This window comes from Phragmites australis, chromosome 2, assembly GCF_958298935.1.
Source record: "Phragmites australis chromosome 2, lpPhrAust1.1, whole genome shotgun sequence".
NCBI lineage: Eukaryota > Viridiplantae > Streptophyta > Magnoliopsida > Poales > Poaceae > Phragmites > Phragmites australis.
In genome coordinates this window covers 38,639,019-38,666,568 of record NC_084922.1, presented here as the reverse complement: position 1 = coordinate 38,666,568, position 27,550 = coordinate 38,639,019, and the positions used below count along the sequence as shown (strand labels likewise).

Sequence of the window (27,550 nt, the reverse complement as noted above, 5' to 3'; positions counted from 1 at the left end):
GGAAGCACCGTCGATCTAGAATGACACCGCCGCACTCTCGAGTGGTGAAGCCATCGGTTCTGCTATCGAGAGGATAAGCCGCCGGTCCTCTGCTCCTTCCCTCATGCCCCCACCTCTATTGCAGCCTTGTGCGCCGGTGGTGGAGTCGACCAGGCAGGGGACAAGCCGGAGGAGATGTCCGGCGAGGGTGACGTGGGATGTACGACAGTCGGGCACGATAGTGTGCGGGAGGGCTGGTGAAGAAGTCGAGGGAGATGTCCAGCGAGGGCGGCGTGCGATGTCTGGCGAGAGGGCGCGCGAGGACAAGCAGCGGTGCGCTGGACAGCAGGCAAGCGAGCTATTGCGAGTGTACGATGACATTTTGTCGTATATATGCGCAAGACGCATATATATATATATATATATATATATATATATATATATATATATATATATATATATATATATATATATATATATATATATATATATATATATATATATATATAAAAGAGAGAAGAAAAGAAGAAGTCTAGGAAATGTATTTTCTTTTCAGCCCATGTGCATTTCTTTCTCCTGTTGGGCCGGCCCATGCCCTCTTCTTTTTCTTTTCTGCAGCACAAAACCAGAGAGCAGACCTACGTGCCTTGTCTCCTTCCTCCAGCCACAATAGCATCATCCGAACACCACCTCCCTCCTCTCTATCTCCAATTCGGTTTGAATCAATCCCCAGCTCGAATCCCTCCAAATCCACATCAATCCGTGTGGAATACGAGAGAGGAGCGTCTAGAAGCCTCACGGGAGATCAATTTCCAACTGCCCCAACCGGATTTGTGTTTATCTCCAAGTCTAGCCAGCCGAATCCATGGTATCCCAACTGATTCAAGGTTTATCTTTTCCCCCCACCTCCTCAAGCTGGCCTATATTTACGTGGAGACCTTGGGGCAGGGGAGAGCTTTGGGGGAGAACACGCGGGAGCCCTGCCACTTTGCGCTGCTGCCCTTCGCTGTTGTTGGCCGACGCTTTTGTTGTGCGCCGTCGTCGCTGCTACACCGACACACCAACACCCCCTCTGATCGCCATGGCCGGCCTGAGTTCCTCCGTTGCCGTCCCGCAAGGTGAGGCCCAGATGTGATCCTTTCCTCCCTTTTATCTCTCTGTGTGTCCGACCTTCGTGCTGGTGTCTCTCTGGTGCTCTGTGGTAGCTCGGCCTTCGTGCCATCGTGCTTCTCGTCGTGGCCAGTGATGATAAAACTGAGGCTCGATTGCTGCCCTTCTCTCAGATGATGGTGCAACGCCAACATGGTCCCAGTTGTCGTTTCATCTTGTAGCTATCTTTGATTACCGGATAAATGTGGTTGTTCTCTTACGGCCCATGAATTCTGATGTTCTGTGATGGCTTGTTGGTGAGCATATGTTGCAGGGAGGAAAATTTTTAGTGGGCTTTCTTGCCGATTGCCCCAGTTTTGAATTATTGCCAGATACCTAATCCTTTTTAAGGATGTTCGGTGCTATGGCTGCTGCGTGGTGGTGCTGCTCGCCCATAGTCAATGATGAGTTCCGGATCTCGATCACTGCTATGTTGACCGACTTTGTGTTGTTTATGCTCCTTATTCATCTACGGCCTGAGGGGTGTGGTGACTGGCTATGGCAACCTGATGTACTGTTGCTGGAGATGGGTCATTTGCTAGCTTCTCTTTGTTACTAATCCACTTCTAGTGATTTCGTTGCCAATGTGCTAATGTTATCACTAGTGGTGTGGCAAGTTTGCTGCTGCTCTTTTCCATCGGCAATAGTGATGTGGTCTTGACTCCCTGCTGTGGTGGCTCTCTTGTTGGTTGATAATGTTAATATGCGTATGTGGTTGTCCACTGACACTTATTGCATAAAAGAAACAAAGTGCCTTTGTGGCCTATTGTGATCACCCGCATGTGTGGCTTTGCCTTTGTGGCATTGTGCCTAAATGGCTGTTGGATAATACTGATCACAAAGGAAAATATGTACCATTATGGCAAGAGCCTTCGTGGCCCAACCGTGATTACCCTCGCCTTTGTGGTATGTTGCCTTCGGAGACGACCGATGAGGACAAGTTCGAGGCTCGAAGAGGGAGGTAGTGAGTTAAGCACGACGACGGAGCTCCTGTTTGTGGCCATGTTACCGCTTCCGATAGAAGCTACGCGTTGTGCCGCGCTCCTAGCTCACCTCTTCGTAGAACATACACGATTCTGAGGCCTACGTGGCCGATGATGATCTGGGATATATAAACAGTACAAAAAGCTCACGCTAGACTGCTATCCTGTTTCCTACCGCTTTTTGATTTCTAACGTTTACGTTGCTTGATCTTTGTTGCGTGTGACTACAACCTTGCAGACTCGGAGACGATATCAATACGATGACCGTCAATGCAACTCAATCGGAGGTAGCCCAAGGACGGGCGTAATTAATCGGAGAGCTTTACAAAGCCCCGGGAACCAAAACAAATCAATTGCCAGATCATGAATATAATCAGATAGCGTGTGCGTTGTGAAGTAAAACTTTGTAATCGAAAGATGTACTTTATGAATTCGATATGAATGAATAAAGTTTACAATTTTATTACATCGTCTCCTATCTCTTGTATACTCTGTATACTGGCACGTCCGCAATACCACATACATACAAAGCTATAATACAAATTTGAACGTCAGACATTTCGAATCCGCGAAACAGCGAGCGGAGGCCAGGCTGGCACGGGAAGGAGTAGGATTGCCAAAAACACGGATAGGGAGTCAACTCACGTTTCCAAGATCTAGTGAGAGGAAGGGACAGGATAGGGACGCAGTGAAGATTGGAGGCTACATACAGAATCTGTTGGAGAACAATTTAGGCCTATAACTCCTAGATTTAGCTATAGAGAACCAAATAAAAAAGCTCTTAGAAATGCTCTAACTCTTCCCCTGCGCAGTCAGAACGAACACCAAAATTGAGCTCTCTTCTTTCATTAAATTAAACTGCATCAGCTGTATTTCCCGTTGATGGTAAATGTTCTATATAATAAATATACTTTTTCTGCACAATTCCTGGTGCAGATACATGCTCAATATTTGTTTGGAACGGACAAAACATTTCTACAGCAACCAGGCTGTCTGCTACTTGTATCAGTTTGTATCTTCCCAATCAGTGAACATGGCTTTTTTTGTGTCATTGGCATGCTCACAAATGACGAGCATGACTCCCTAGAGCCTTCAATGAACAGAAAGTCTGTGAAACCAAGACAATAGCAGCAAAACTCTGCAGGTATAAATGAGTATGCTTCTTTGAGAACCAGTCCACAAAAATTTCTGCTCTCTGAAAAAGACCAATAAACCAATTGAAAACAATGAGAAATCTGCAAACAAAAAACTAATCGGATCGTTTACCCCTCATATTGAACAACCCACCTACCATATTGAGTTAGCCTGTAGCATCCTGATCTTCAGTGTCATCATCAAGGATAACATATTTTGAAGTGCCATTGGAAGATTGTATATTTGTCTCACCATTTTCACTGTGATGGCCTTTTTTAAACCTCTTATACCTTCATGTATCAAAAATAAATAGTCACAAAATATTGTCCACTTAACGAATTAACACATAAGAAATAGACATATGTTTCTACGTTACAGAGTCTAATTAATATGATCAGCGTTTGCCTGTTACTGATTGTCCTCTTGAACATAGAGCTAAGAGGGCCAAAAATTATATGAAAGAATGCAACAGATTACCATAAAGTTCGAAGTGAATGGGGTGTAAGGAAACAAAAAAAAAAGATACAGAAAAATATAAAGAACACATAAACTTCTGGACTTTTGCATAGCTTAAAGGCTAAAGGAAAATAACCACAAATATAATATTCCTTCAAAAGTCACCCAGCACAATGTGGCATTTGGTTTGTTACAGTAGGGATGCAAGTTTCATTTTTTTTGGGTCGACCAAAAACCCACTTATTTTAACTAAAAATGCATTTCCACCTAATTGCTAGTTTGTTTTTTCCCCTTGGATTTAGAGACCAAATGAACTAGAGTTGTGACCCAACTACCCATTGATTACAGCGTACAGCAACTTGAAAGTCATGTTGCTTTTCACTGTCTCTAATTAACAGATGGGCTAAAGTATCCCGACACAGTAAACTGTTGGACTTCCAAGGGTAAAGTTTAGTTTGACAAATCAAAGTGACATTATAAGTTTAGGGGCCGTTTGTACAATTCACTTCCCATACAAAGTACGCATTCGAGTCTTACTTAAAGTTTTCGATGTTGTGAGAAAGTTGAAGTTTGTTTACTGATTTACCAATTATTAAGTGGCAAACATAAAACATGGAATTGCTTATATTCAGCATATAAAAAATTTCAACTCACTTGTACACGTTGAATAGGCTGACACCGAATATTATTATTGCCAGCCCTAGTCCCTTCAACCAGGTAAATGGATCATTGAAGAATAGCACGGCAACCTGTCAGTTTCTTTCTTGTTACAAGTCACGCTCACTTGCATGAACTAACATAGATGAATTTGTGTAAAATAACACAGCTAGCAAACTCGAATTTTAGTCATACCAAAATAGTGACAGCTTCCTTCACAATCCCTGCTATGGTCACTGTTACAGCGCTTGTAACAGAAACCAGAACATATTCTGTCAAAACCTGGAAGCGAGCAAATCCTGTTACAATCTTTCAAAAACAATCTATCACAACAGAAAACAATGGCAAGCATGCCTTACTAAAAACCAACTGTGGTATCAAGAAAGAAAAGACATGTTGCAAGTATTTCAGGTACATTGAAAAAATGCAATACCACTCAATTTCAAAATAGTTGTCCAATTACTCATGCGCATAGTTGGTGTTTCATCCCCTCAACCTCTTTGACATCATTAAAACCAAGGATAGAAGACGTAAAAATTACAACAAGTACGCTCTTGATTTTTCTCAATAGACAACTATTCTGAAACATAAACTAGACAAGTAGTTTGAAACAGAGGGAGTAAGTAGTAGTTCAATGCTGAATAATGAGCAAAATACTATTCCCAGAGAAGGAGAACACGATCCATACCATGAAAAAGGCCAAAGCGCCACCTAGAAGCAACAATAAACTGCTCCTTATTATGTGAGCAGAACTATCAAAAAAGTGATTTGCTCTGAAGTCATTCCATGGATCCATGGCAATGGAAAGAATTGCAGTTACTATTGCCATCACTGGGGTAACATAACTCATCAAGGTAAAAGGATTCTTTAATCCTGCATAGCATTAAAAAAGATGCTGTAAAAGATGGTAATTAACACATTAGTCGATTTGTATTTCATAGTGGAATAAATATCATTTTAAGTAGTCATTTGTATATTTTAAGGAAAATAATGCATAAGCTTCTAACGTAACTTATTGACACAGCTGATACAGGAGGAGTTTCAAGGCAATAGTGGCAATCGATAGAACAATAGTTCTGCTTCCAAAGAAATTATGTGCCAGTCAGAAATTATGTGCCAATCAAATATATCTATTTATTTAAATGTTTATGAACCTTGTATGTTTCAGGCATGTGACTGATGCCAACACACAAATGAAAAGGACTAATAGTGTTCCTCTCAATGGGAAAAATGCTAAGATAGAATGCATACCGTACTCCTCTTTCTTCAGCAAGTTTGACAGGCATATAAAGGGGAAAAAAGGAAAAAGCTTAGTCAGGAAGAGGATGAAAGGAAAATACAACACAGCTATATGAAATTAACAGGACCTGGTATACTGTCAAATCTCCAATATTGAATAACGGAAACAATAAGAAAATTCGGGAAGTATCATACAACAACAAACCTGAAGGAGAATCTGAGTCATGGACCAGCGGAACCCAGACATAATGGCAGCAAGCATAATAAATGTAAATCCCCAAAGATTAAATTCTGTCTCTCTAGCAACTGCAAGACAGAAAATTATGCCTCAGTTAAATATGATAAGACAACTTTCAGGTTAATGTTATTTTCTTAGCCCTCAAAATGTTAATGTACGCATGCAATACCTGTCAGTAGAACTCCAAATGAAACAATCAGCATGATTCCAAGAAGACTAAAGCTGGGTTTCTCTAGCCTTCCAAAACAAAGAAAGTAAACTTCAGTTTGTGACATGTAATATGGTACAAAGCATAGCGCAGGCACAAGAAAAGACAATTTAAGAGACATAGGCACCATGCTGTCAAAAAAAAATAACAAAATAACAATTGAGAAAAAGAAAGCATACAAACATGATAACTGATATTTGAATGCGATGAAAGCAAGAAGTATTTAAGCTTGAATTCAATACAACAAGCGCTAATGAAGACAGAGTAGCAACGGAACCTACCTGAACAGAAAAGCAAACAGAAGAATGAAAATTGGAGCAGCAGATTTACACTGCACAACAATTAACCACTGTATTAGAACTCCAACTACTAATTAGTGGACATAAGAAACAATGACCAGCATAAAAAGAAAAAAGTTACCATTGTAGCAAATGTCACGGTAATGAAAACAAGTGAAATGTTGCTCAAATTTATATCAAGAGCAGTAGCCAAAGCTGTTGGGACAACTGCAGAGCCAATATTGAAATTATTATATATCGGCTACAGAACAAATACCAAAGTTATCATACATTGTTACTTAAACATAATGATGCAAACAAATAAGTAAAAAACAATAAAAATAATAAAAGCAAGTGTTGATTTTTTTATTCAGTGAGAAGTATTTTCTAGACCATGGGACACGGCCCAAGTTTACTGAAAGGTAATAACAGAAATACATCCAGCCAGAGCAAGAGGTGTCCAACCAAACTCTCTAATTTTCAGCCAATGTGGCTCTCTAGCAGCATAGATTCACATGCAACACCAGAATTGAATATCGTTTGAACCTCAACCGTGAAAATGATTTTCCATCCTGATTTAATCTAGCATGTCATTGTTCTGTGTACACATTTGACCATCAGGTTGTTTCAGGACAGAAAGCCCTATATATGTCCCTGTTCAATGTAATTGTACCTAACCCCAAACGAGCTAATATAAACATAAGCTTTCCTGTACGCTAGTCATACTACATTTGACAAGCCTATCCAACCAGAAGTCCAGAATAGTCAGAGTAGGTTTTACTGATTATAAGCACCAAGGTATCGAACTACCGTGTCACTTCTTCAGACTATATATGGAACAAATACCCACCCAAGCATCGAGCACTATAATCATGAAGCAATACACATTACCCACCTCGCAAACCGTAATCTTTCCACGACATTTTACTTGCCCCACCCTCCAGGCCCCGGTTCTGGAACCACACGATCACCCTTGACGCCACGGCCTGCATCGTAAAATGCACCGTGTTCATCAGGAACGGCGCCGGGAACTTCCACATGTGCTTCCCCAGCATCTCTTTGTTGTACCTGACCACACGCACACGCGCACGCGCACACTAGCATCAAACACATCCCAAACGAAGCTCCCCAGAATATCCGCGCTACAGCAGTAACGAACAAAACGCGTTACTCACAGCGTCAAGCATGTGCTCAGCGTGTACCAACTCGCTATCAACGCCATGATCTTCGCGACCAACCACGGTGAGATCGGCAGACCGTCAGATCTCACAGCCGCTCCCGCCTCAATGTCCATCGGCATGCTGCCGCCCCCGCCGCCCGGGGCGGAGGGCAGGAGCGGCAGCTCGAATTCCTCTGAGTCGTCGCCGTCGCTGGCCGCCGCAGCGCCGGGGGCATTTGAGGCGGCGGCGGAGGGGTCCTTGCACCACCGCGAGAACGACGGCTCCCTGCGGATTCCCCCGGCTTTCTTCGGCTTCCCGCCACCCCCCTCCCTCGGCTCGCCCGCGCCCTCCGCGTCTGCCACCGGCAGCGCAGCCTCCACCTCCTTCGGGCGAGGGTGCCCGTCCTCGACGACGCAGTCCCCCATGGGACGGCGACGGCTAAAGGTCCTAAAAGGGCTCGGATCTGGTGGGCGGCGCTGATCGCATCGGCGCCGAGGAGGCGAGGGGCACGCGGTCGGAGCGGCGGCGGCGACCGACGCGAAGCCGCGGGGGAGGGGTTTTGCGGCAGCTTGGTTTGCTTCGATTTTTGGTAGCAAGTCAAAATCCAGCACCTCGTCGCTGCGACTTCCCCACCCGTAAACTGCCAGCTCCGCGGCTGGCTGGCAGCCTACCACCGGTAGTTTTGCTTGCGGGAGAAGAGGATGCTGTTTTTCTTTTGGAGAAATCTACTATTTACCATTGAATAACTACTGATTCTATAATTCGTCATCGAATAAATTCTATTTACTTTTATACCATTGAATAAATGTTTCAGTTCCTTATATGTCATCCGCTCCAGATACTGGCCTCCCTGTACTGTTCATAAACAGTACCCAAGGATAAAAAAAGTAAAAAAATATGTCGATTTTTGTGCACGCTCTATAATTCATAATCAACCCATGTTAACTGTATTCACCTAAAAATACTGTGTAAAATTCAAACTAAAATTTCTCAAAATGAGCTACTTTTGTAATACTGTGCATTACAAAGAACTAATTTTTTCACCGCGGGAGATAATTTTAGAAATTATTACATCACATTAGAGGAATATTAGTAAATTTTCTCAGAATTTTTGTAAATTTTTATGAGGCTTAAAAATTGCAAGTTACAAAAATAGTATATTTTGAAGAATTTTAGTTTGAATTCTATACAGTATTTTAGGTGAATATAGTTAAAACGGGTTGATTATGAATTATAGAGCGTGCACAAAAATCGACATATTTTTTGTGACTTTTTTTTATTCACGGATACTGTTCATATTGTTCATGAACAGTGCGCGGAGGGTAGTATCGAAAGCCGATGGCATGTAAGGAACTGAAACATTTATTCGATGGTATAGAAGTAAATATAATTTATTCGATGACGAATTGTAGAATCAGTAGTTATTCGATGGCAAATCGTAGATTTTCTCTTTTCTTTTGAGACAATTCACTATGTTCTAACTAAGGTTAACTAAAATCTTGATTGCTACTAAGAAAATTATCTTCTTTTTCATATCACCAATTTAATTTTTTCATCTCTTAAATATTATTAACGTCATAATAAAGACAATGGTAGTAACACAAGAGATGAAAAATTAAGTTTTTTCATCCCTAACATTGCCGTCAAGTTCATTACGATGACAATGTCACACAGGTAAAGGAAAAAATAAGTGCGGCAAATGGAGAATTTTGTTCACATCATGTGACATATAGTGAATTGTTTCCTTTTTTTTTTCTTTGACCGGGTGTGCGGTGCGGCTGAACAAAGGCAACAAGTGATGTCACATGGAGATTTGCGCGGTTGGACGGTCCAGGAGTGACGACGGCACCGACTAGAGTTACCGGCCCATATGTCCTCGTCGGTCCACATAAATGCCATGGTAAAAAAGAAAACGCTACGCATTTTTTATTACCCAAAAAAAGAAGCTAGCGTGCATTTTGTTTCCATGCAACGAAAACAGCTTGTGCACATTTTTTTCGTAATTTTGCACAACTTGATTTAATTAAGCGTGCTTCGTTCGGGAACTTTAGATCAGTTGATACATGAGCAATTTAGTTGGCAAAGGTCATGCAATTAAAAGCACACCCGTTGTACTCTAAACTCTAGCGATGTAATCGAATCGGATATATAGGGATATCGTTGATCCTATATTCTATTTTATTTTTATTTTTAATTAGACTCGGATACAAATGGTATTGGATATAGATGCAGATAATCTCGATCATGAAAAGAAATTGATAGGAGTCAAATATGTAACGAGTCAAATGCTAATAATATCGATCACGAATATTTATTCGGATATTGAGTAAAAGTAATATTTAATCCAATAAGAAAATATTATATATATATCGCATATGTTATGATTATTCGACGATTCTATATTTTTAAAACCCAACTACATTAGAATCAGTAAATCAACAATATACTCTCATGAAAAGGAGTTATGTTATAGCGAAATCGGAGAAGTTACGAATGCTCAATATCTCGACTGAAGCTTTTTATTAATTACTCGAACATATTCACAACTTCAAATGAGAAAAGTATCACTACAAACTGGTAGATCACGATGAGAGCTATAATTTTTATATAAAGATCGTGAATATATCTAATTTTATTCTCAGATATTTGACGAATATCTGACTCCCTACATCCGAATTCGATATCCGATATAACTATCAAGATCCTATTCAATCCAGTATTTCTTTTGAATTTTCAATATTCGATTGATATCTAAAACGGTTTGGATGATCGAACGGCGGAAAAATTCGGCTCGTTTTCATCTATACTAAGCTCCATATCTTTAGTTTTTAGCATATGTTATATGACTATGTGCGGTGACATGAGTATGTTGCTCGATGTTATATGCTTATAGCGGTTTCTAAGAAGAAAAAAAGAACCCCTGTTGTTGCACGGCACGCAGTGGGCTAGGGGGCTATCGACCGAGCGCATCACATATACGTACGCGAGAGTTCCTTCCAATTTCCAATAATCTGCCCATCCTAGCCGAGAGGCAACTGTTTTGCAAAGCACATAGGGCCACTCTCAAGTCAGCATCGGCAACCAATATAACTGGCACGGTGAGTACTTGTGGTCAAAGCAGTGGACAATCTCTGCTTCTGCACATGGCACAATTACGCCACGCACTGTGCATGCTGCGTGTTTATGCATGCATCATATGCATTAGAGAGTTTGCATCCGGCTGATAAGCCGTCAAGTTCGGAACTTCAGATCCCGCCAAAAAAGAGAGAGTAAACTTTCATGTCAGTGTAGGACGCAACTACACTGTCCATTGAAAAACTGTTTCCCTTCTGAAACACAAGTCAGAACTTGGCATCCATTTGAATTCTAGAAACGGAGATCTTGGAATCTTTTGCGTGCTACATAAACGGCCAAATTAGGGGACTGGAGCATACGGATGTTTCGCAAGTACATGAAACAACTTTGTCTTATTTTCTCCCCTTCAATTTCTTTTCTATCATGTATCTTCAGTGGTTATTTTTTACTGCTATCTCTTATTTCTTTCGGTATATCTTTTAAAATAGTTTTTCCTAATTCACTATATCTATATTTTACAATGCATAAAGTTATCTCTTATTTTCTCTATTTTAAGAATTAGCTCTCTAAGATTTTTCTCTAAATGAGTAAGATTTTCCTCCACGTTAATTTTATTTCCACTCCTATCCACTTCTCTTCTTTATGTCACAGCTAACTATTATCTATAATCACTGAAGTTGCCTTGAGCGCTCAGACTAAGCTACATTAGACTATTCCTAATGCTAAAGCTCTAACACGTTTTTTATGTTGTCACATCACATTTATACAGCAATAAATATTCATCACATCCTCCACAACTATCTCACCTCTCTTCTTTATCTTTAATTATTTAACACATCAGCATAGCACCTTATTTATATGCATAAAATCTTACATGACATCTTATTTATATGAATGGTACCCTACACTGCACTGGGAATAACCTTAGTGAACACACGGCTAAAGAAACAGTTGTTGTACTGCGTACAACAATTTCCGTCGTCCAGCGCGCGCAAAGTCGCAAACAACAAGAAGCGCCTCAAAAGCTAGCGAGCGAGCGCACTCTACCACGTCCCACAGCTTTTAGCTGTTACGCGTGCAAAGGCCACGTCGGCACGTAAGCCTAAAAACGCATGGAAATCAGCATCCACATCGGCTCTGGACACGCCAGGATGATACATCAACGCGTGGATAGATGCTGATGGCAAAGACGTGAAAAGGTTAGTAGCTGAGCTCGGCTAGCCGCGCGGCGGCGGGGCGGCGATCCGGGCGGGGTTGTTGAGCTCGAACCAGACCTGGCGGAAGACCTTGACGATGCAGTCGTGGTGCTCGTCGGCGTTGAGCGAGAGGTAGCACGCCAACAGCGTCTCCAGCTCCTCCGGCCGCCCCACCATGCGCTTGCTCGCGATCATCTCCACCATCGACGCCCGGAACTCCCGCTGCGGGTCCCTCGTCCGCCGCAACACCGCGAACCACTCCAGCTCGGACACCGCCGCGGCCGCGGCGACGCCCGGGCGAGGGGAGCGCACGCGCACCGCCGTGGCAAGGCGCGCCCCCGGAGCCTTTCCGCAGGAGGAGAACGACCTCCGCCCGCCGATGCGGCGGTGCCGGCGCCGGCGGCTCCGCGGCCGCTTCTCCTCGTCCGTGTCGGACGGCAGCATCGGCGTCAGCGTCCGCACCGGCGCCGGTTTAGGCGGCGGGTTTGGAGAGGCAGAGCGGGAGAGTGAGATTAGGTGGCCGAGCGGCGGGAGGTCCCTGTCGCCGCCGACCGAGTAGTGGCGACGGCGGTACAGCTGCCGCGCAGCCGCGGCCTCGGACTCGGTGTCGTCTTTGCCCACCGAGCGGCGACGCGGGGCGATGTCAGCTGCCGCGGCCTCAGTGTCGCCGCGACGCGGGGTGGTGCCGGCTGCCGCTGCAGCGGGTGAGGAGGAATCAGCCGGGCTGCTCTGCGACGCGGGGCTGGGGCTCGAGCGCTTGTGGAAGCAGGAAAGGAACTCCGCGGCGGGCTGACACGGAGCAGTGCTCTTGGTCGCCACGGGCGTGGCGTGCTCGGGCTTAGCAGCCACCGGACTGTTCTTGGCCGTGAGCTTCGAGAGCCATGCCAACGGAGAGAAAGACGAGAAGACCGCCTTGCTCTTCCCCTTGCTCTCTGGTCGCTCTTGCTCTCGTCTTGGCTGTTGCTTGCTTCTAAGTCCCCACCTCATGGCTAGCCACTGGTGTCTTGGTGCGTTTGTGAATTGTGAGCTTGGAAGAGCGAGGAGAGCTGGAGGGTCTGGGGCTTTTAAAGTGGGAGGTTTTGGCGGTTCACCGTGCGCATGGGAAATGTGATGTGGTGCACTGGTTCGTGCAAAAAAAAAACTATGCAGCGTGCATACGCGTTCTTTTGAGGCACTAATCGGATGTCCACACGTGTCCTTAGGCGTCGATCTCAAAGAGAGAGAGAGAGAAGCGAGCTGCTGCAGTGCCAGGTCCAAGCGAGCCGAGCCAGCCGCTTCCTAAGGGAGCTTCGATCTCACGCGAGGGCCACCGCTGCTTGCGTCGCGCGGCATAGGACACAGGACACTGTCTAGGAGTGAAGTCTGAATAACTCTGAAACTTTAAAAAAAACTCTTAATAACTTGTTAGACTGTCAATCTGAATCACTCCAATTATTTTGTGTGTACTCAACAGTGGTCGTTACCCATTAGTTGTTAGTACTATTAGTTTGCAGTATACGTTATCACCTAGATTACAGGACTACTATCAGAGTCATGTGAGCACTGAGAGTTAACTTAATCAAATATTGTAGCTAGTGATGTTATCCATCTACCAATAGACGAGTGATTATAAATACTGGTACAATCACCACAGTCTGAGAGTGCGGATTCAACAATTCACGATGATCTCTAGAATTTCACAAGGTACTAGAGCCTATCCATCATATCTAGCTCTAGTTCTGGCACTAGCACCACCAACATGATGAACTCCACCTCCGCTGGAATCCTCCCCACACCAGCTCTTGGCCATTTGGTTACTATCAAGTTGAATCGGGAAAACTATCTACTTTGGAAAGCTCAGATGCTTCCATTTTTGAGGAGTCATCAGCTCATTGACTTCGTCGATGGCTCCTAAGCACTTCTGCCAAAATGATCTCCACCATAGAAGGAATTGGTGAAGATGCCAGAACTTCACTTTGGCCTGATCTGGCATATCAGACCTAGAACTTACAAGACCAAGATGTTCTTGGTACTTCCTATCTTCTTTTTATCTCCTGAAATTCTGTCACAAGTGTTATTCTTGTCCACATCACATGAAGTATGGGCAACCCTGGAGCGCATGTTCGCGTCTCATCTCGCGCCAAGATCATGCAAGTACGACGTCAGCTGGCATCGGTTCAAAAGAAGGATCAATCAATGTCTGATTACTTTCACAAAGTAAAAGGGCTTGTTGATTCGTTGACCGCTGCTAGTCAACCGTTACAAGAAGAAGCAGTCCACACCTACCTCTTCACCAGACTTCATGTTGAGTATGATTCAATAATGACCTCTCACACGACGTGGTCAGACCCACTCAATCTCGACAACATCTACACACATTTTCTTACCTTTAAGATGCGCCTGGAACACAACTCTGTGGTGCCCACAGGCTCTTCAGTCAATTCGGCTACATGCGGCAGAGGTGGTGGTCGTCGAGGCCATGGCCACACCAGCGACAGCCATGATAGCCAAGGAAGCAACATTAGCACCGACAACAACAAGCCCATCTGCCAAGCGTGTGGTAATACTAGTCACACTGCACTCCAGCCAAAGGACAAAAGAGTTGCAAGCTCGGCGGTGACCATGCCCACATACAATATCGACACGTGTTGGTATATTGACACCAGAGCAACTGATCATATCACCAATGATCTTGATCGACTGACAATGCACGAGTGAAACAATGGCAAAGGTTAGGTCCACATAGCAAATTGAGAAGGTATGAACATCTCCCATATTGGTAATTCTAAGGTTTATACCCCCTTTCGTGATATTTACCTGAATAACATCGTTAGCGAAAATAGCTCTATTAGGCCATAATTATTATTTGGTGATTAATGACAATATAGTTAATAGGACTAACATGTTTATCAAGAATATATATTAGTAGGTCTTGTGGATGCAATATATGAAGAAGTCATCGCAGCCGGAACAAAGTTGGACTGAATTGGAGAAGTCTCAGGAAGATTTACCTGATGGTCTAATACTCTGAGTGTTGAACTCACCGGAGTATACTTGACAAAGGGGAGAGAGACCTGAAGATCTCAATGGAAGGTCCGGTGGTCAGAGAAGATACACACCGGGACATTTTATCTAGAGAAGGTTGCAGCCATTGAAGTTGAAGATCAAAACACCGGATGGTCGAGTGATCAATGTATTGCATGCTCCAGACAATGAACAATTCAAAGAGACAGAACGAAGTTCAACACGTCGGATGGTCCAGTGATAAAGTTTGTGCATACCGGAGCATTATTTTCAGAGAGGGGTGCATTGGCTCGGTTGGTTGAAGTTAACTCACCGGATAGTTCGGTGATGAAGTGATATGCACCGGATGTTAACATCAGAGCAATTTACACAGAGAAGAAGGAAAGACTCGGATAGCTCAGGATAACTCATTGGATAGTCTGATGATAGAGATGAAGTATACATCGGAGTGTCCGTTGTTCACAGAGGTTTGGTGTGGGGTTCCAATGGCTAGTTTGTGAGAGTATACTCACCAGATAATCCAGTGTTAGTACTATTTTTCTCACCGGATCATCTGGTGTTAAAAACTTTTCTAAGTCGTTGAATTAATGGCTAGTGCATGGATTTGAGGCTATAAATACCCTCAACTTAGTTATTTGAAGGTGTGGTATGTTGCTGGAGTCCAAAGAAGTTTGTGTATACCTGAAAATACATCCAAGCCACCAATGTGTTTAATGTGATTATCCAAGTTCAGAGAAAATCCTTGTATCGAGTTTGCTCTCTCTAACTTATTTACGTTTCCGCATTTATATTCTTGCAGATTACTTTCTTAGATAGGTTGCAAGTGCTTTGATTAGTAGAGTAGATACACTATATAAATCTAGAGTACATTTAAATAGAAATTGATATATGTTTAACTTATATTGTTTTTGGAGCCGAAATAGTTCTAAGTATCATAATTCATCCCCCTCTTAGGACGTGACCGATCCCTTCAACGTCTTACATGTACCATAAGCTAAGAAAATTCTTTTATTTGTCCACCGGTTTAGTAGTGACAACAATGTCCTCCATGAATTTCATCCAAATTACTACCTTGTCAAGGATCGAGCCACGCGAAAGACTCTGTTGTGCGGTCACTGCAATGATGACATCTACCTATTTTCACCTGATCATTATCTTCTACTAGGAAGTATTCTCTAGAGTATTACCACCACACCACAACAATGACATTACCGACTAGGACACCGCTGCGTGCACTGTGCGGCACTAGGACACACCAACCCACGGTACCACCTTCTGCACCCATTTCAGCCTATCTAGTCTTCTTTTGCTTCATGTTATCCGGTTTGCACCAAATAGCACCACGGTGATTGTCTTCTTCATCGGAACAGTTGAGAACTCACGTGAACTCAATCTCTTTCTCTTTTAATCATCTCTAATAGACACTTTAAAAATTCATCATCTATAATACTGTTACAGTATCTACTATTTTTCTATCTTCAGTAACTACAATAATTTTTAATTTCTATTACTCTTTTCCTCTTTTCAAACCTATAGTCATCCTTTATGAAAAGTGTTAAGGGGAGAAGAAAGAATATCTCAAATTTGTCATTCGTCTCTACGGGCCGAGTGATCCCGCATCACTGTACATTGAAACGGACTCCGCTAGCCACCGGATGCGAGGTGAGAGAATCGGCATTTGCACTATAGCACTAGTAAATAGACTCCGTTAGAGTCGGCTTACATATTTTTTAAAACCCTTTTACCCACATAATCCTATTTCATTTTAGCCAATTCTATTCAAACATTTTCCCCATTCTCTATGATTTGCTGCCGCACCGGCGAGCTCCACTGAACGCCGCCATCGTACGTTGTTTGAGCAATAAGGGTTGTCCCTGTGATTGGCACATACGCTTCATGATGTCCAGGGGAATCCATTTTTATGCTTCACCGAACTCTTTTGCATCTCTCTCACATACGGCCATGAAGATGCAAAAGCTCATTTGTTCGTGTACCATTTTTGTTGACCGAGGAGAGTAGCTACTGGCTGAATTTAGGGGAGATTATGGCAGAGGAGGGTAATTGGTCGCCGGATTTGGAAGTAGAGAGGCTCATCGGGGAACAGCCCAGGACTGGCGGCGGAGGGGATAAAGGAGGAGACGAAGATCGCGAGCTGTGGCTGGCTCGGCTCGCATGGATGCGTCACTCGTTGGGCTCGTGGCTGGCTTGGACCTGGCACTGCAGCAGCTCGCTTCTCTCTCGCTTTGCCGACGAAGACATGTGGCGGCCATCTGGCTAGTGCCTTAAAAGAACACGTATGCATTACCGATGCATAGAATTTTTTCCCTTTTCTGTTGTGTTAGTATTAGAATTCTGCAAGTTTCCTTTTAAACATAAAGAAAATTTGAAACTTGAGTTTGAACTTCGAAGTAGAGAGAGCTTTTCTGCCGTGACACGAGTGGGCGAAAAGTAGTGCTGCGCTTTGCCTTGGCGCTTCTTTCTGGTGCATTCATGTCTCTAGGCTCTGGCTGATTGATTTCCGTGATTGATGCTGGTAGTAATTGTCAAGCTCGGTGTGGGCGTGTGGCACTGTATGAGTGCCAGTACATGCTTGCTATCTCTCCTTTTCCTTAATAGGATCCCTCTGATTAAAAAACATACTACTAAGCACCAGTACTAATCTATAACATATGGAGTATTACATATATTAACGGGCTAACAATATGGGCGCAGGGTAGCGCACCAATCTACCTAGCAGTATTGCATTGCAGCCTTGCAGGAGTACATTGCCTGCTGGTGCCGCGTCGCTTTGGGGTTTACCAAGATCCTGATGATAGTCTTTATAGCTGACCAGGAGATTGGTTGTCTACGACACTTGCATCCGATCGAGATTCCGTGTGGTATGGTGGAGCCAGCAGAAAACACCACGAAGATCAACTGATGCGCACCAGACGCAACTTCGGGAACAGATAGGATGCCGGCAGGCGTGTCCTCCTTCTTTCTAGGGATGGCAACGAGGCTAATCCTGATGGGAAATGATTTTTCATCTCTATTCCTATTTAGCTATTGGAGGGAAGATTTCTCCCATCTTTATCCCCGCGGGGAATTTACGAGGATCGGGTCTCCAATGAGGATGTAAAATTGAATGATATTTGATTATTTATATATATTAATAATATGTATGTTGTATAAATAAGTAATTTATTGATGTATACGAGGGTAATTAATACAAAATTGATTAAATATCGTAGGTTAGATAAAAAAGCATAAGAGTAATTTATTATTTACTCTACGTAATGTAATGTTTGTACATTTATATACTAAGAAAAATATGTATATATGTGATATCGGGGATATAGCGGAGAGCGGGGACGGGGAGCGCCTTCCCGTCCCCGTCCCCATATGAGTTCGCGAGGGATGAAATCTCCCCATCCCCGTTCCCTAATAGGGGAATTCCTCACGGGGAATCGGGGATCGGGTCCCCATTGACATCCCTACTTCTTTCTGTGCACGCAATGGATTTTCCATGGGTTAATTAAATTCATGTTATTATAAATTCTTCGTTTTTGAAATATGACATGGCATAGTCGAAAATTAGAGTCATGTTATTACAATTAAATACAAATTTGAACTATGCCATTATATATGCGTCCGGGTCGTTTGGACATGCTTGCAGGCTACAATATTTCTGTTTGGGACCAATTTGCCACCTGTGGATCTCACATGGCGGTCTGTGCCTAGGAAGATAAGGCTGGCCAATTCGGTGACTCTCGGAGAGAGTAAGAGAGAAGCCAGAGGTGAAAAAGGGTGAGGGGAGAACGGTGGAGGTGGGCCGGAGGTGCGAGGACAATGGTCGGCGACACAGTGGAGCGGTGGAGCCGCAAGGGAAGATGGGGGTGTGACGGTGTGGTGGAACGACAGTGGTGAGAAGAAGAAAGGTCGGGGGAAGGCAACGGTGGAGAGAAGGTCGGAGCAGTCGCATGGGTGAGCAGCGACAACGTGTGAGGAAGAGCAGTTGGGGAGAAGGTTTGGACAGGGAGGAGGGAGACTGGTTGAGCTCACTAGTGGTGCGCGAGCGAAAGAGAGGAGCTAGAGAGGATAGGGTTGGGGAGGCAGCTCACCAGAGGAGGTTCGGGGAAAGGAGGAGACGGCTAGTCGGTGAGAGTTCGGAGGTGGCCAGCTTCTCAACCGAGTGAGATGGCATGGCCAACACCATAAGGGAAATCGCAACGGGTGGCGTGGCGGAGTGCACCAAGACGGCGCGGTCTCGCCCGAGCAGCAACGAGAGAAGATGGAGCATGATGGCGTGGTGGAGCGACAACGGAGGAAGGGGGAAAGGCCAGGGAAAGGCGGCCACAAAGAAAGGGCTGGAGCAGTCGTGCGAGCAGCTATGCACGGGTGAGCAGCCGGAGAGAAGGTCCGGCCAGGAAGAAGGCAGAGCGAGGGAGACAGGGGCAAATCGGTTCTATATGGAAATACGGTAGTCTGCAGGTGAGTCCAAATGATCCCGACATGTACATAATTATATTGTTCAAATTTATACAAATTCTAATGATATGACTCTAATTTTTAACTGTACACTGGTATATTTTAAAACCGGAAAATTTATAATAGGATGGATCTAATTAATCCATTTTCCAAGGGCCACCCTTCCCATGCCGCCAACGCACACTCACGTCCCGTCTTCGCGAGCATGCATGCGCTAGTGCTGAGCACCCCATCCCATGCCTTTCTTCTCATCTCACAGAATGCGATGCACAGCGACAGAACTGTAGAATCGGCAGAAGTGGCAGACGCGCAGCGCAGATTGCGTTCGGACAGCGCCGAGCCGAGAGGCGGAACCAGAGGCCCTCTGCTTTTGCCTTTCATTCGAAAGCTGCATGCTTACTGCTTCTCGATGTTTCCTGCCCGCCTCTGCCGCTGGGCAGCGAGCACCGCCTGCCGGCCCCGGAATCTTTGTTTGAATTCAACGAAGTCCCGCCACCTCATGCCTTTTCTATCGAGACGTGTGCGTTCCTCGCAGTCTTTGCACTCGGTTATGCTAACCCGCTACTGATTCGTTGCAATGCAATGCACCTGAATGGACTGTTGAGTGGAATGCAACGCAGCCACCGGCGATGTGAATCCAAGTACGAACTGCCGTTGCCCGGGCTTCTTGGCTTAGGCCCCCTCTGAACGAGGGGATTTTGCAGGTTTTCTGCGGGATCTGTACTGATTCCTTGTGAAATCTTACAATATCATAACCCTTCCATTTTCTCCTTGTGATGTTTACTAGGAGGCGTGGTTGCTCGGTATAACCAGATCCGGGCACATATTTGTGTTTTGCACCAGCAGTTGCACCTCGGCTACATTATTACGCCTCCGAGTCACAGCAGCTGGTCCCTGCACCCCAAAACTCAAATAGGCAAATGCTGCTTTCTCTGGTTCCTAGCTACTCCACCAGTCCCCCTACTGACGAAAGATCATTCATTTCTCTGCGTTCCTAGCTACTGATGAAAGATCAATCAATCATTCATTCATTTCCATGTGCCGACGCGAACGAATTCGTGTATTCACCGGCCTTATCGCGGATCGGGTCGTGCTGGCTGCTCAGTCGTTTCAGTTCAAAAATCCCGTCCCCCTTTTGTCCTCCTTTTTCTGTCGTAGCAAGCTGTAGGCTCACTTTTAGACATGCAGCGTGCCTGACGGATAATTGTCCTTCCCGTCCATTTTTCTTCAGAGCACAGTTCCATGATTTGAAAATTTGAAATGTGAGGATGTGAGATGATAGGTCGATAGCTCCAGACATGTTGTAATCTTTAATGACTAGCGGAACGAAAGCATTTGTGCAGAATAATACAGGTAGCTCTAGAGTAGCTGCTGTTTGTGTTCTTGTCTGACTTTATGACTGTCAATCCGACGCAGAATTTAAATTTCTAGCAAAAAGTTCTTATTTCAAACAAAAGCTGCGAAGAATCGATGATACGACATGACTATGGTTCTGAAATGTGCTTCTGCAACACAGTCCTTTCCCAAGTTAAAATTGCCACGAGGCAAAGCACAGAGAATTGCAAGGAGGGCAAGGAACAGCGCAGCGAGGGCCAGTTGTTCTTTTGGTCTGGACTCTCAGATGTACGGCTCATGAAGACCCAATGAAGTGAGCTGAGCTAGGATGGTTTGAGCGACGGGGTTTCGCTCAGCCCGTCCAGTTCGATCCCCAATTTGCACGTAGACAACTTGAATTTATTCCAATCATGTTTACCCGTGGGATTATTTTATAGATAGATTATAAGTGCACACATATGGTTTTAGTGGTACTGCACGTTTTAGCTTATCGAAAGCTTAGGTTACTCTGATTCATTCCGTAGCATGTGTAAAAGAACGTGTGTGTATACGGTTTGAATGTGTAGTGCGTCGTTGTGTCCTTGAATGTCCCCTCTAAAAACCCAATGAAGTGTCTAACTTCCTCCGTTGAACCCTTCTCCATTTTTCTTTGTAGTACTCCATCACAGCAAACACATATGCATCAACCATCTACATGTAAACAGGGGTGGAGAGGGGCCATGTGTGTATATATATACGATTCATTCCGTAGCATGTGTAAAAGAACGCGTGTGTATACGGTTTAAGTGTGTAGTGCGTCATTGTGTCCTTAATGTCCCCTATAAAAACCCAATTAAGTGTCTAACTTCCTCCGTTGAACCCTTCTCCATTTTTCTTTTGTAGTACACCATCACAACAAACACATATGCATCAACCATCTACATGTAAACAGGGGTGGAGAGGGGCTGCCCGTGCGCGTATATATGTATATATACACATATATATATACATGTGTATATATATATATATGTATATATATATACACACACACGAAGTATATTTGGTACTCTCAGGAGTATATATTCTCACATACGTATTTTATAATATAGCGAATATCTCATGTGATAAATGGTATGTATATAGAGCATGTGAGTATATAAAATCATCTAAGTGGTATGTATACTTTTTTAAGTGGTTTGTACATATTTTTTTGAGTATATTATATTTTATGTTTAAATATGAAGGTATTATTATTAAAATCTATTAAAATTGATGGACTTCTTTTAATTTTTTTCATGTAATTTATATTGAAGTATCTTAGAATAAGTATATAAGTATATTCATAATGATAAAGGAGTATATTCAGTTCATTTATATGGTATATAATAGTATAGACTATGTACTCCCAGGAGTACAGACTAGTTTTTCTATATATATATATATATATATATATATATATATATATATATATATAATTAGTACCATATAAAAACTAAATAACTTACGATTTAGTTGGTATACAAGCTCACTTTATCTAATATATATGTTTCGAGTATTATATTTTTTTAATGTGTTTTGAGTATTAAATGTCATCAAATGTAATTTATTACACATGATTATTATGAATGCATCTAAATAAAATATTATTTTCTTGTCAAACGTTATTAATTTTAAAATGTTTGTCCTTAATAGTCATAATTTATATTATATTGCTTTACTCTCTATTGAGTTGAGCTCTAGTCATTTAGTTATAGATATTTTTTAGCAATTTCTATATTAAATCAATATCAAACTAGAAAAAATAATATTGATATATTAAATAGATAGCTACCATTATCTAATGTATTGATGCTATCACGCTGGATATGCAAGTTGTAAATGTATGTGAGAAAAATCAACACGTTTGACTTGAGATGAGGGTATCATCACGATGGTCCCAAATTCCAATCCCATTCGTCCCGCTGTTTCTTTTCTTCTTTCTCTACTGTTGCATGTGCCCATTTCTTGCTGACGGTCCGACGTTGCAAATGCGAATACATCACATTACAATATTTATAAGGCATGAAATTTATATGAACCTACATAAACATCACAACTTTCCACAGAAAAAAGCATCGTTTGAAAAACGGAACCATCAACTGTTCACTGGATGGAGAGGGAATCTGACAAGCTACGGAAGCCAAAAAGGCGATCAGGAGCACGAGAGGCAGAAAGAAACCTCATCCAGCACCTGTATCCAGTGCTACAGTATACTGTAGCGCTGGAAATTGCACTCCAGCGGCTACCTCATCCAGTGCTACAGTGCCAAACAGTGACACCACAGCGTTGCGGAGTGAGGGCGGGGTCTGTATTTTGCGGACTACTGTAGCATAACGTACACTGTAGCAGTACTGTAGCAACACTGCTCACAGGGACTGACAGTGGGCCCGGAGAAAAAACGCGTCGGGTACTGTAGTAACACTGTTCACAGAGGCTGACAGCGGGTCCAGAGAGAGAAAAAGAGGAGTAAAAGATAGGAAATAGGTAGCTACTGGAGATGAAAAAATAAGGGATGCTGTAATAGTGATAGAAGATGCTGTAATAATATTTTTGAGGATAAAAATTTAAGATAGCTGCTGGAGATGGTCTAAGAAAATACCTACGCACGTCGCCGTGGTCCCTGCAAATCATCGAAAACCAGCTGAAAAATTTGCACACTAAGGACGTGTACAGTTTTATATATCGGTTGTCTATAATCCTCATCCATATCATTTATAAATAGTATTGAAAATAACTATTATTTAAAAACAATATTAAAAATAATTTGTACAATGAGTTATCTATAAAAGTTACACGTAAGATCGCATGCAATGCAAAGCTATAGACAACAGCGTCCTATCCGCAGCAGATATGCATGTTGGATGGATGCGCGTCGCCATCTTATTGTGAACCGCAAGTCAAATTTCATCCAGTTGGATCCCCGATATGCATGTAGACCACTTGAATTTATTCCAATCGTGTTTACCGGCGGCATTATTCCACGGGTAGATTGTAAGTGCACACACATGCGGTTTTAGTGGTATTGTGCGTTTTAGCGTATCGAAAGCTTATGTTAGTCTAATCCATTTCATAGCATATGTAAAAGAACGCATGTGTACGTGCGGTATGAGTGTGTAGTGGGTCGGTGTGTCCTTATATGTCCCCTCTAAAAACCCAATGAAATGTGTCTAACTTCCTCGGTTGAACCCCTTCTCCATTTTTCTTTGCAGTACTCCATCACATCAAGCACATATGCATCAGCCATCTACATGTAAACAGGGGCAAAGAGGGTGTGTGTATATATATAAATATATTAGTATCCTATAAAAACTAAATAACTTACGATTTAATTGGTATACAAGCTCACTTTATCTAATATATGTTTCAAGAATCATATATTTTTTTAACACATTTTGGGTATTAGATGTCATCAAGTATAATTTATTACACACGGTTATTATGAATGCACCTAAACAAAAATATTTTTTTTATCACACTTTATCAATTTTAAAACGTTTGTCCTTAATAGTCATGATATATATTGCATTGCTCTTCTCTTTATTGAGCTGAGCTCTAGTTATTTTCACTTATAGATGTTTTTTAGTAATTTCTATATTCAGTCAATATCAAACTAGAAAAAACAATATCGATACATCTATATTAGAATATATGAAAGCAGCGCGGCTTCCCGGCCAGTCAGGCCGTCCACGTCGGTAAATTTTTTTTTGTCCGCCTGATTCGCATCATGCGGCTCTCGGCGTGCGCCTCTCGCGCGGCCACACGGGGCCCGCGTCTCAGTGCCTGGGTGCCGGCGAACTCTGTGGATGGTGTCTGCCTCTGCATCTCACGCGACGCGCCGCCACTCGCCACGCGCCGGTCAACCCTGTGTGGTGTGCTGGTTGGCTCTTGGTGATGAGGCACTGCTAGCCAGTGTGCCGCGTTGCGTGAGCACTTCGGTGTGCGTGCCCTCCGGTGGGCAGTTGCTCGGTCTGGTCGTCAGGCGATAGAGCCCAGACTCCTCCTCCTTCCTCCTTCCTCATCCCTTTTTTCGTTCCTTGCTGAGCTTTGGTTCATGCGTCTACACTATTGCTTGCTCTGGTCAGTGCCTGCTCTTGCGTTTCAGATCTCTTGCGATAGCAATTTTTGGCTTGCTCTGGTTGTGAGGCGCTACTAGCCGGTGTGCCGCGTTGCGTGAGCACTTCGGTGTGCGTGCCCTCCGGTGGGTAGCTGCTCAGTCTGGTTGCCGGGCGATAGAGCCCAGACTCCTTCTCCTTCCTTCTTCCTCGTCCCTTTTTTCGTTCCCTGCTGAGCTTTGGTTCTTGCGTCTACACTGTTGCTTGCTCTGGTCAGTGCCTGCTCTTGTGTTTCAGATCCCTTGCGATAGCGATTTTTGGCTTGCTCTGGTTGGTGCTTTCGTTCACGTTCCAAGACCCTTGCCGTGCTGATATCCGGCTCCCTGATTTTGTTGGCGCTCCCCTCTGGGTTGGTCATTGCACCGGTTTCTTTCAGCATTGCTAGATCCATGACCCTTTTCCTTCCAGGTCTTCGATTTGTTTTCTGTTTTTGGTTGTGTCTTTGTATGGCGATGTGGTTGGCAGATGGTGTTTCTCGTTCTTTTACACCCCTCTTTGCCGTCTCCGCAATACTTTTTGACGCTTTTTTGACCCTCTGTATCAATTGTTTTTTGTTTGTTCGCATGGTAAGGGGCAGAGAAAGCGACCTGGAGCTTTCTCCCCTTTCCTTTTCTCCCTTATCTTCGAGTTGTTTTGCGCTACGACGATTTTGAGATTCCCATGGCTCTTTTCACACACCTTCGTGTGCGTATTTCGCTTATTTTCCTATTATTTCAACCATCGCTTTCTGCTCTGCGGTGCGTCTTCTATCTTCCCACTGCTTCTCGTGATTTCTTTTAAAGAGAGAAAAAAAAAAGAAAATTGCCGTTTTTTGCCTAGGCGCGATTTTTTTAGCTAGCCGCTTTTTGGTCTGAGCGCCTGGTAGTTTCTTTCTCATTGTGATCCCATTTGTGTGCTCTGATGTTGCTTCCTGCTTAGTGTTTGATGGTCTTATGCAAAGATTTGACCCTCATCGCTACAGGTTGTTCCTGTGTGCAAGGGTGGAAAAGAGAAGAAAGTAAGGAAAGGAGATGGAAAGAATGGCGCCCTTCCTCGTCATTCATTTTTTTTTGGGTTAGCGGAAAAAAAAACAATTAAAACCGGCTTCCTAATATCGTTAATGTATTGATTCGTGCTTATTAGACTAACGGGTGTCCTTTCTTGCATCTAGGTTTTCCATCTCTTGCAGCTCTTTATACTGTTTAGTCCACAGCAGGCTCGTCACTGGATTGAAAACATTATCTTTGGTAAGATATAGCCCCCTCTCCCGTTTTATTGTCTCTAGGTAATACGTTCGTACCTATACTATGTGGATATCTAATTGGCACTTAGTTTATGCATGATATTACTAGCTGTATTTTTATTATTTTTTGCTGCATCATGGCATCATGCATTGTATAGCAGCCGCTACATTATTCCCACATGTTATATTTTATCATATTTTTATTGTTCCCGCTATGCTGTGCCACATATTCACTTATAATGCATTTTTTATAGTTCTTAATATGCTAAATGCCTCGGATCCTTTTTTAAAGATCACTTGTGTTCCTATCTCTTGCAGCTCTCTCCGCCGTTTGGTCCGCAGCTAAATTGCCGCAGGATTGAACTCATCTTTTCTGGTGAGATGTGGCTCTCCCCCCTTTTGTTGCCCTTGAAATAATCCGTCCGTGCTTATCTTATGTAAAAACCTTCTTGTTCTCTAGCTTATGCACGACATTATTACCCGTCTTTTTTTTTTACCGCCGTTCCACCATAGCCTGCCTCAGTGATTTCTTTTAAACTTTTTTTATTCTTGTCCTCTTTTGTCTAATATGTCGCCTCTTTTTCTAGGCTTAGTTGTGGAACACAGATAAACAATGAAGATTAATAAAATATGCCTTGTTTTTCTTATTGCCATCAAATAATTCGTTCGTGCCTAAGTTTGCAATGTTATGCGTGGCGTTATGAACCGTGCTATTAGCCAACTCTGTTACATCATTCGCTCATGCATAGTATAGCATCTGACGCACTGCTCCCACGTATCACATTATGTCCTACTTTTATTGTCTCTTCATGCTGGATGTGATGGTGTCTATTAAACTGACAGGTATTCTTCATTAACATGCAGGTTTTTATAAGTTGAAGCCCTTTGTGTTGTTTGATCCACAAGGGACTGGCGCTGAGCCGAATTTGCTATTCTCGGTAAGATATATCCCCCCTACTGTGCCTGGTTAATTTATCCATGCCGATATTATGTGACCATATTATTGTCAGCTGCCTTACACATGAAGTTATTAGTGGTACTTGTATTATGCAGAGTACAACAACTGACACATTGCCCTCTTTTTTTTTTCTTCCCTTTTCCTCATTTTCCCTGTTAACTTTTCCTTTTTGCCACTTTTATTTTATCTCCTGCTTCTTTTTACCTGCATGATGGGAAAATATATATAGTATAGCCAGAACAACATTAGTAACCATATGTTTGCTATTGGAACCTCTTACATCTCCCTCTTGCAAACTGTCGCGGCTAGATGTCGCTTGCCATACGTTTCGTGTCCTACTTTTATTGCCTCTTAATGCTGGATGTGATGGTGTCTGTTAAACTGACAGGTATTCTTCATTAACATGCAGGTGTTGATAAGTTGAAGCCCTTTGTGTTGTTTGATCCGCAAGGGACTAGCGCTGAGCTGAATTTGCTATTCTCGGTAAGATATATCCCCCCTACTGTGCCTTGTTAATTTATCCGTGCCCATATTATGTGAGCATATTATTGTCAGCTGCCTTACACATGAAGTTATTAGTCATATTTATATTATGCATGTTACATTGTGTTATTATGCAGAGTACAACAACTGACACAGTGCCCTTTTCTTTTTTTTTCTTTTTTCTTCCCTTTTCCTCCTTT

At 43.1% G+C, this 27,550-nt stretch overlaps 2 protein-coding genes and 1 long non-coding RNA gene across 3 annotated transcripts; 1 reads left to right on the top strand and 2 right to left on the bottom strand.

The window, feature by feature from the left end:
• The first annotated feature begins 507 nt into the window (after positions 1–507).
• LOC133908742 (uncharacterized) lies at positions 508–2,577 on the top strand. The gene is made up of 2 exons (XR_009908259.1): positions 508–1,097; positions 2,350–2,577. It is a non-coding gene; the product is annotated as an uncharacterized LOC133908742 (long non-coding RNA).
• Positions 2,578–2,931: 354 nt separating this feature from the next.
• On the bottom strand, positions 2,932–8,173 carry LOC133908741 (probable sugar phosphate/phosphate translocator At1g06470). Its single transcript, XM_062350883.1, has 12 exons — positions 7,497–8,173; positions 7,217–7,389; positions 6,464–6,549; positions 6,325–6,374; positions 6,005–6,072; positions 5,803–5,903; positions 5,610–5,622; positions 5,047–5,231; positions 4,554–4,640; positions 4,356–4,450; positions 3,403–3,535; positions 2,932–3,306 (listed from the first exon to the last, which is right to left on the bottom strand). Exons 1-11 carry the CDS (start codon positions 7,904–7,906, stop codon positions 3,412–3,414), a joined length of 1,392 nt encoding a protein of 463 aa, XP_062206867.1. The 5' UTR covers positions 7,907–8,173; the 3' UTR covers positions 2,932–3,306; positions 3,403–3,411.
• Positions 8,174–11,207: 3,034 nt separating this feature from the next.
• LOC133910085 (transcription repressor OFP1-like) lies at positions 11,208–12,800 on the bottom strand. Its single transcript, XM_062352607.1, has one exon. The coding sequence runs from the start codon at positions 12,737–12,739 to the stop codon at positions 11,774–11,776; it is 966 nt and encodes a 321-aa protein (XP_062208591.1). The 5' UTR covers positions 12,740–12,800; the 3' UTR covers positions 11,208–11,773.
• Positions 12,801–27,550: the final 14,750 nt, after the last annotated feature.